Source organism: Hippoglossus hippoglossus, chromosome 4, assembly GCF_009819705.1.
Source record: "Hippoglossus hippoglossus isolate fHipHip1 chromosome 4, fHipHip1.pri, whole genome shotgun sequence".
Classification (NCBI taxonomy): Eukaryota; Metazoa; Chordata; class Actinopteri; order Pleuronectiformes; family Pleuronectidae; genus Hippoglossus; species Hippoglossus hippoglossus.
Window position 1 is genome coordinate 11203469 of NC_047154.1, and position 9286 is coordinate 11212754.

Here is a 9286-nt window from a genome sequence, read left to right on the forward strand (position 1 = left end):
GGCAAAGATAGTATTTTAAGTGGGGGATACGTGAAAGAATGAAAGAAAGAGAGAGAGAATGGGATGAAGAGAGCTTTCTTCAGAGACTTCAACCCTCCTCTCTTAGCACCTTGTCACTGCAGGCCCCTGAGTGGACAGATGGAGGTGGCAGTGTGATGAGGGGACAGACAGAGGAAAGGAGGGAGAGATGGAGGAGGATGTGATGACGGATGGTCACACATGGTCCTGAACAGAGAGGACAAACTGACTTATTTCCTCCAGTAGGACAACAGCTCCTCGGCCCTACTTCTGTCCCTCTGTGTCTGTCCTTCTTGATCCTGAATATTGAGCCCCTGCATTTGGACAAAGGAACTCACAAATATGGAGACCAAGCGAGGACAAGTTGACTTGGTGTGAAGTACTGAGAGACACACAAGAGGAGAAGATGCTGAAGGGGCTACGTAAATTCACCAGGATCCTCACTGGACTTTTCCGGGCCTGCCGACCTACAGCCAGGCCGGCCACCAGGGACCGAGAGCAGGGGGGAGGGAGGGTGAAGGAAGGTGGAGAAGAAAAAGGGGTAAATTTTGGATATTTTAATAAAAGAGAGTAGGGAGAAAGCTGGTGATTTAGAAACTCTATACTCCTCCTGCCTTCTGAAGTCAAGGACCTTTTTTTAATTTTTTATTCTGTGCCACAGCAACTCATTCAGTTATTTTTCCCGTATTTTTTTTTTGTTGTCTTTTGGCTTCCTTCGTAGTGTATCATCGTCATCAACTTCAATATCTTCCTCACCACCACAGCAGGCAGACTGAGGCTGCATCATTCAGAGAATCCGTCTCAACCCAATCCGCCCTCATTTGTTAAACCATTACACAGCAGATCTTAACTGACGTGCACACACACCATGGAGTCTTTTTTTTGTACGTTTGTTAACACTCTCTCCATCACAACCACACAAATACACACACACAGTGTTGTATCCCTTTCATTTCACCAGAAGACAGTCGTGTGCATCGATTAGAGGTATTCTTAAAAACTCTATATCTGCTTCATTTCAGTGTTCACACACACAGACACATACACACTTAGGCCCTGATGCAGCGAACCGGGTGAGCTCTAGGTGAGGATGCGTGGTTGCCGTGGAGACACAGACCCGATCACGTTTTTTTATTTTTATTGATGTATCATCATCATGGATACTTCCTGTTGTATTATTTTGAATACTTTTTTTCTATTAAAAATAAAAACAGAAGCTCTTAAGGTGGATGTCATCTTTGTGTGTGTGTGCGTGTGTGTGCGTGCGAGGGAGAGAGAGCTGAGTAATCGGGTACCGTCATGCTGGCAGTGGACTGAGGAGTGTGAAGTCAGTCCTTTTCCTTGTGGTCATGATGCCTGAGGCCATGCAGTCACAGCAGATTCACTTAGAGCAGTGAGACTGTGTTCTGCCACCTGCTGGTACAATATCAGCCTGCATTTTACACATGACTGAAATTATAGCCTGTGCTCGGTTATGTAGGATTTTACTATAGTTTCAACAAACAAAATAGTAATTGGCAAAATTGGCAAACAAAAGTAAATATATGTGGATTGTGAAAGATGTATTCACAAAGGTAAACGAAGTCATTTAAAAAAATATTTTTTGGGAGATGGATGTCTCCAGGATATCGTGTCAAAATAATACAAATTTAGACCAGTAACTGTCGAGTCAAGTATCCTTCAAACTCAGCGGCTCAGGGGTGTTTTAAATAAGGAAAAGAGATGCATAACTTTCAAAGAACACAATAATAGATATCACTGATTCTGTACTTATCCCTCTTCTGTTTGTATATTAACCATCGTCCCAAAAAATACCTAAACCCCAAAAATGTTAATATAATTGAATCTTCAGTGAATAACAACTTTAGGGACCAGCTGGTGAAGTAGAGAAAACCAAAGATAATATTTTGTCAGGTGACGCAGCATAACTCCAAAAGTAAGGCTACTGCTGCTCTGTTGTGTCCGCTCACTATTCACCATATCAACTTTAGGCTATAAGCAGACAGCAGGTCAGTGGGGCTGCTGCCTCCAAGTGGCTTAAACCTCAGTTAGTGCAGGTTTGAAATAATAGACAAAGAAATGCTACACAAATAGATGGCGAAGAAATTATGTGGGCTGTTGTAAATTATAATCATATTAAAAACATCTCCCTTGATCAATGAAATGACTTTGACAATATCTTATCAGACACAGAAGGAAAACGTATTATTGTGCAGTTAATAGATGTCATTGGGATAATTATGGACAGTGATCATTTGTTCTTACAATGACTGATTGAGTTACAAGGATGATCACTCCATGGTCTGACTCTCCAGTATATTCTGGATCTTTTATCGCCGTACAACACTGTTCACTCTTTTAAATCCTCTGTCAGGGGCCTTTTAGCTGTTCCAGATTCTCGGCTAAAGACGAAAGGGGGACAGAGCTTTAGAAATACCAGCTCTGAGCCTCTGGAGCACCCTGCCTGAGGAAATGCAGCAGGCTGAGTCAGTAGATTCCTTTGAATCAAAGCTGAAAACTTACTTTTAACGTATCCAATCCCTGATTTGAACTAATTCTACTTTGTATTATTGTAATTGGTGGCCATGTTTCAAATTCTGTCACAACTGTAGAGTTTTTATATTGTTTTGTTTATTCTTTCATAACTAACCTTTTATCTGTTTTATGGGGTTTTTTTATGCATAGGGTAAGGGTCGGCTTTTGTATCTTTTATATTTATAAAGCACTATTATTATAATAACATAATGTTTGGTGTATATAAGTGTATAAAAACCCTGAGTTCTTATGTGATATGTGTTCATGCTCAGTGGTCTATTGTACACCCTGTGGCACTGGAAGCCATCATGCTTTGACTGAGTGTGAATGGTTAAGCTGATCACAACATTATGAAAGAAAAGTTCAGTAGCCTGGCTGCTTCTTTATTAGCTATGCCCAGCAGTCTCTAACTCAACACACACACACACACACACACACACACACACACACACTCCTTCATTGCCTAATATGAGTCACTCGCAGGGGGCACATAAGGTCACTATAAGCAGCCACTGTTCACATCAGCAGCCTTAAAGGGTCCCTGTGGACCAGGGCTCGCTGCAAGGCTCTCCCACACAGACATAAATGTGTGTCGGAGGCAGACGGCTGGAGAGAGAGGTGGGCACGGTAAGAGCGAGAAATTAAGACGAGGGAGTTTGAAAAGTGAGAATGTGGGAGGGAGTGAGTGAGGAAGAGACCGATGTTGCCCGTTAACCTCAGGCAGCAATATGGGCAAGAAAATGTTCTTTCCACCCTGGTGTAAGTACCAATAAAGAGAGCCCACTCCTCCCTGCTTTGTTTGTGTGTGTGTGTTTTACAGTTTTAGTGCATGTGTATAAGTGAAAAAGAGCGCAGTAATGTGAGAGTACGTATACTTGGCTGTAGTGTTATTCCCGTCCTAATTGTTACTTAAATCAGGGCCACATTCCCATTTTACTGAAAATGTTGGTTAATGGTGTGGAATTCACTGCAGTGTGTTCAGACATTACTTATGCAAAGACACCTTTTGCAGCCTCTGAAACATTAATGACGAGGGCTACGTTGTTCTTTAATGTTAATGTACACATTATAAAACCCACCTCAGCTCATGAGTGAGGGCAAAGCCCTATGGTTTTAATTTCCCTTGGCAGATTTGTTTATATTTTGATCATGACCCAGGTCTTAATACATTTTTTGTAACATTTACACAAGTTCTGTATTTTCTGACTTTTTAGGATGATCATATATTTACATATTACTGTGGCATAATCATTTTATGAGAAATATGTAGTGGTACTTTTGGCTCCATCATGGCAGAAATGTGCATGTGTGCATGCATGTGAGTAAGCAAGCGTGTGTGTGTGTGTTTGTGTGCGTGCGTGCTTATGATTTGCCCACAAAAAGAGTATGAGTCAACTCCAGGTCACCTCTGAGAGGCAGAAGGATGGATCCCTGCCTGGATGCTCAGCAGGCCCTTGCTCAGTGTCTTAACTCTATCCAGCAGTTCCTGGCTGCCTATAACACACTTTTGGGTAGTCCCCCTCCACAAACCCTAAACACATTCATTTAGAAATGTGACAGCACCAGACTCATGACCGACTTGCTCTCTGTCAGTGTGGAAAAGTCCACATTTCCCATCCATCGAGTACATACATTACCTATACTCCTGTGTCTCTTATGCCAGTCTCAGTCTGCCCTCTCTCCTCCCCATCCATTTGTATGTAAAGCCTCTCCCTGCAGAGCCATACTCTGGATTACCTTGTTGCAAAGCTCACATGAGGCGGAGGCGAAGGCTTGAGGAAGTTGGAATTAGATGCATTTGCATTCATGCCGCACACCCACAAGAAGTGACCTACTTAAATCCCAGGGAGCTAATTGTTCGGTGTAAACACACTATGTTTTATCCATGAACAATTATGCAACCGTCTGGACGAATCTTCTCAGTGTCCACAAGCACAAAATGTGACGGTTCAGCTTTATCACTGAAGAGACCAGCACAGTAGGAAGAGTGGGAATTGATAGCCACAGAGCCTGGTTGCTTTTTGGTTTGACCCTTGTATTATATGTTACTGCAGTCTGCCAAAGTCCCATTAGCTGAGCAAGCCGCCAGTGCCTGGAGCAGGAGTGGTGACCTGAGCTCAGTGGACCTGAGGAGACAGTGCAGCAGGAGCAGGAGATGTTCAGCATGGAACCAATTAAAAAAACTCAACCACCTGACAAGAGGATGAGCAGTTTCCCATCACTCTGTCTGGAATGGAGTTTCCCCGCAAACCAGACTGTGCATGTGATTTTGGGAAAAAAGGGAGAGAGACCTTCAAGGATAAGACAAGAGCACCATCTGCTGGCTCATCTGCTTTTCTCTTCTTAATATTAGATCCTGGTGATTCAAATTAGTTGTGAAGACCAAACATTCATTTAATGCACCTACACACACACACACACACACACACACACACACACGTGTTTGTATTTTTATCTTAGTGAAAACACTAGTTGGTATAATGTATTCCCAATCCTAGCCCCTTACCCTTACCTTAATCATTCAAACTAAATGCCTAACCCTTACCTAAACCTAATTCTAACCCGAACCCTAAAACCAAGTCTTAACCCTCAAACAGCCCATTGAAAGTGAGGACTGGTCAAAATGTCCTCACTTTCCAAAAATATCCTCACTCTGTAGGGTCTATGCTTAAAATGGTCCTCACAAAGATAGAAGTACACAAGCACACACACACGTCAGCAGCCTTACAAAGGAAAAATGTAATAGTATGTCTGATGGTTAATGTACAAAAGAAAAAAACTTAATTTGACACAAAATATAGTTTGAATGCCTGATTAATGTTTTATCCCATTTAATAATTTGAATGATCTTCACTGTCCTCTCAGTATTCATGCGCGTTTGCATCGCTACACCCGCTAGCATCCCCACTTCCGGTCGTGGACTTCCGGCTACAAACTTGGTGTAAATGATCTTGTTTCAAGTCAAATTTGAATGTTGGGGCTCACGCTCACTTGGATGACACCACACGAGCGTCTGAAGAAGGGGTCACCTTGGCTGAAACACTGTTTACCCCTGAGACTCCTAAAGTGTTTTGTGTATATGGTAAATAAATTATATTCAATACATAAATATATGGTTTAAATAAGCTACTGCCAGGAGGCCCACTTCTTGCCAGTCAAAAGGACGAGGACCTATGTTTTATATCTGCAAGAGAATGGCCTTGTGGGACATCCTACCAGGCCATGGCTCATTCTCTTAAGTTAGTATAGGTAGCAACATTATGTACATCTTTTATCTTGGTTCACTAGTAATAATAGTAGTAATTCTGATAATAAAGCTGATAACAAAATAGGGTAATAAAAATAATAAGACTAATTTCTTCATATAGGGGCTTTATCAATGCCATATACAGTTTAAATTGGTAAACAAAATGAGAGCAAAAAAGCGAAAATAAAAAATACCCATCAGACAAGAGGGTCAGATAGAGATACCTGAACCAGAATGAGGACACAGAGAGTGAGAGGAAAGCGTCCAGAGGTAGAGAGACATACAGAGACCCTAACCCAGTTCCCTCAGCAGTCTATGCATAGAGCAGCATAACTAAGGGATGGTTCAGGGTACAGGATCATTATGTGCTGGGAAATTACAACTTCAATGCTTTAGTCGTCTGGTAGTTGTTTCTTCTGTTTGCCGATCCCATGCAGCTGGATCTGAATAGAAAGACAAATGAGCTGATATTAATCTGACAGCGGACAACACAGGTCCTACTGATGCTTGATCTGAAGAACAGCAAGTTTTCTCACCTTAAGATCCTCACTGACTCTCTTGAGGGACTCTATCTCCCCTGTGAGCCTCTCGTTCTCCCACTCTTGCTTTTCGTTTGCGTTCCTTTCAATCTCGTCACATTTATCTTTCTGTTGTTCCAATTCCTCCCTGAGGTCTTGTATCTCATTCTCCATATCAGAAATCTGCATGAATTAAGAGAATAAGAGACATTTGTAGTTAATTTCCTGATGCACAAGTTTCCTGCCACCATTCTTTACACCTAACAGAAAAAACTGTCGATAATTGTAATCCACAGCTTTAACTGACTGGTAAATTAAATATCTCGATTGACATTGCAGTATTTCAGGTTTTGGGTCATAGTTTTTGTAAACATGACACATAACCACCAACTCAATGCCCTTACCCTTTTCTCCATGTCAACCTTGCCCTGCTCAGCCTGCAGGTATTTCCTCATGCCAGACGCCACACCGCTTTCATACAGTGTCTCGTAGGCAGCCAACGTCATTTGAATCTCATTTCTAATCTGCAACAGCAGCAGACCCCTCTCAGAACACGTGATGGTCACCTGTCGAATGAGCTCATCTTGGAAAAATTGATAAGAGTTAATATACAAAGAGTACATATATCTTATGCATCTCAAAACTAGCTATATATTATGTCCTTAAACTATTTATGCATCTTCCACTATTTTAACTACATCTCGGCATTCTGTTTACCTAAGCACTGGGAATAGAGCTCCCTGCGGAAAGGGCAGATGCCTCTTTCCTTGGCCTGCCTCTGCTTCAGCTTTGTGTCCAGGAGTTCCTGGAGGCGCATAACATCTAGTCTTGAAGCAGGAGCACTGGAGATGTTTTGCTTCTTCATAAATTCCCTGTAATAGCAGAGGTTCAGATAAATATCACAGTGGATTAAATCTGCTGAGAGATGTACTGTAGATAAGACATATGGTTACACTTCATTATCAGAGGGTCCATTATTTGTTTTGCATCCCAAGACGGCACTGTTTCAATAAATAACAAGAACAAAAAGAAAAGAAAAACGAATGGAAAAAGCTATACCAGGGAGGAGAGATTTCATTCAGGATATCCACAGTTGTCTTCCCAGTGTCCACAGTGTGGGTGGTTTGGGGTTGAGGAGGTTGTGGATCCTGGTTGAAGTTCACAGTCTGCTGAAAGGCATAGTATTACATGTGTTATATTGAATGCATTAGAATTTGAATACAAATAGCTGATACCTTTTTTATATCTTTATTTTTTTTCACTGTATGTATTTTCTTCATAGCTCATTCATACATCCACAACCAGCTTCAATCCCACTTGGGCAAAACTGTTCAGTCAGTGACAGACCAGTTCCACAGCCAAGCTTTGCCATGTTAAAGACAGTTGACCAGTCTGACACATGTTGTCAGGTTGATGTTGCCACACAGACAAATAAGTAACAGCTGCAATATCAGTGCTTGCACAAAGTGCACATAATAAGTGTGATTTTTTAAAAAGGAAAATGCAGCAAAAATCTTCACCTCTCAGCTTCATCAACTAATGATCTTTAGTTCCCACATCCTGTTTTACATATTACAGGTTTCCAAGACAGTTTCCATGTATTTCAGTTAATTCTGGAATTTAGGTTCACTTTCAACTTCCATTAAATTTCAACTTTAACTTTCCAAGTTTTGATTCTGCTGTTTGCTAAACTCACCGTATGATGGCTGGACAAGTCATCACGTTTGCTAGGACTCTTCCTTGTCTTCATCTTTCGCAACTTTCGTGTTCTTTCTGTATTTCCAAAATTTGTATTCTTGCTGAAAATGCACGGTGAATGCTGAAATGCTTTGTGGAATCAAAATGCTTCTTCTTCTTCTTTGAACGGTTTATTGATGGGTGGTAACCGTCGAGTTACAGAACCGCCATTTTATCCTTTTATCCTTTGATCCTTATACCCTTATACCCTTATATTCTTAATCTAATTGTGTCTTTTATCTTTGTGTTTTAGGAGAAGCATGGAGTGGAAGAACTGAGCTTGGAAATAGTGTTTACCATTGGAATAGGGAGTATGCTTCATTATCTGAGGGAGACATGGTTGGACATGAATGTAATATGGCCTAGATAACTCTGATTTTTGCTCTAACACAGTAGGTTGCTATGGGTTGGTTGCGTAGGTTGCCACTAGACCGAACGAAGAAGAAGCTGTCAAATATCAAGGGTAAAAGGAGATACTGTACTGAATGGGGAATAAGAAGAGGAAGTAGGATATTGAAACACACAGAGGATGGCAGTAATGCACCTTGACGTTGGTTGCCACCCGCCAATAAAGTATACGAATAAGAGGATGATTTTTTGACATTTCCATTAAAAAGGTAATTTTAATCTAACCCTAGGCAAGATTTAGTTAATGAGATATTTGAGACCTTGTACAGATTTCAAAATATGAATACTGTGATAAGTTTTATGTGGATACCGGCACACAGAGGGATATAGGGCAATGGAGGGGTGTATTTATTGGCTAAGAAGAAGAAGAAGAAGAAGTCATGGAAGAAGTCATGGACATTTCACGTAGTAAATCATAACTAACCCTAACCCTATAAAAACATTTATATTTTCTCACTCAGCTCCTCTTCTTTTTCACCGACTCATGTTTTTGCAGTTTAGGAAATTCCTTGTAGTGTCTTATTTTTCATACACACACAAACCCGTACTTTCTCATCACCCCCTAAATTAACTTAGATATATGATGAATAAATTATATTCTATACATAAATACATGGTTTAAATAAGCTACTTCTAGAAGGCACACTTCTTGCCAGTCAAAAGGACAAGGGCCAGTGTTTTACATCTACAGAGAATGGCATAGCAGGACATCCTAGGAAATGGCTGATCCTAAAATAATACGAATATTTAGAAGACAAATGTATTCACAAAGGGTTTTATTAATGCCATATACAGTTTAGATAGGTAAACAAAATGAGAGCAA

At 40.9% G+C, this 9286-nt stretch overlaps 1 protein-coding gene across 1 annotated transcript; it reads right to left on the reverse strand.

Moving 5' to 3' along the window:
• Window positions 1–6192: 6192 nt before the first annotated feature.
• LOC117760559 (axonemal dynein light intermediate polypeptide 1-like) lies at window positions 6193–8068 on the reverse strand. Its single transcript, XM_034583682.1, has 6 exons — window positions 8015–8068; window positions 7378–7487; window positions 7036–7190; window positions 6723–6901; window positions 6337–6501; window positions 6193–6243 (listed from the first exon to the last, which is right to left on the reverse strand). The coding sequence occupies exons 1-6, from the start codon at window positions 8066–8068 to the stop codon at window positions 6193–6195; spliced, it is 714 nt and encodes a 237-aa protein (XP_034439573.1).
• Between the last annotated feature and the right edge of the window lie 1218 nt (window positions 8069–9286).

Bases quoted from the DNA above. Each gene is read 5' to 3' on its own strand.
- LOC117760559 (XM_034583682.1), bottom strand. From the start codon at position 8,068: ATGAAGACAAGGAAGAGTCCTAGCAAACGTGATGACTTGTCCAGCCAT. The intron at 7,488-8,014 runs GTGAGTTTAGCA...TATGCCTTTCAG, and splicing joins ACTTGTCCAGCCATCATACG to CAGACTGTGAACTTCAACCA. The intron at 6,902-7,035 runs GTAAACAGAATG...AATTTTTCCAAG, and splicing joins GCTCTATTCCCAGTGCTTAG to ATGAGCTCATTCGACAGGTG.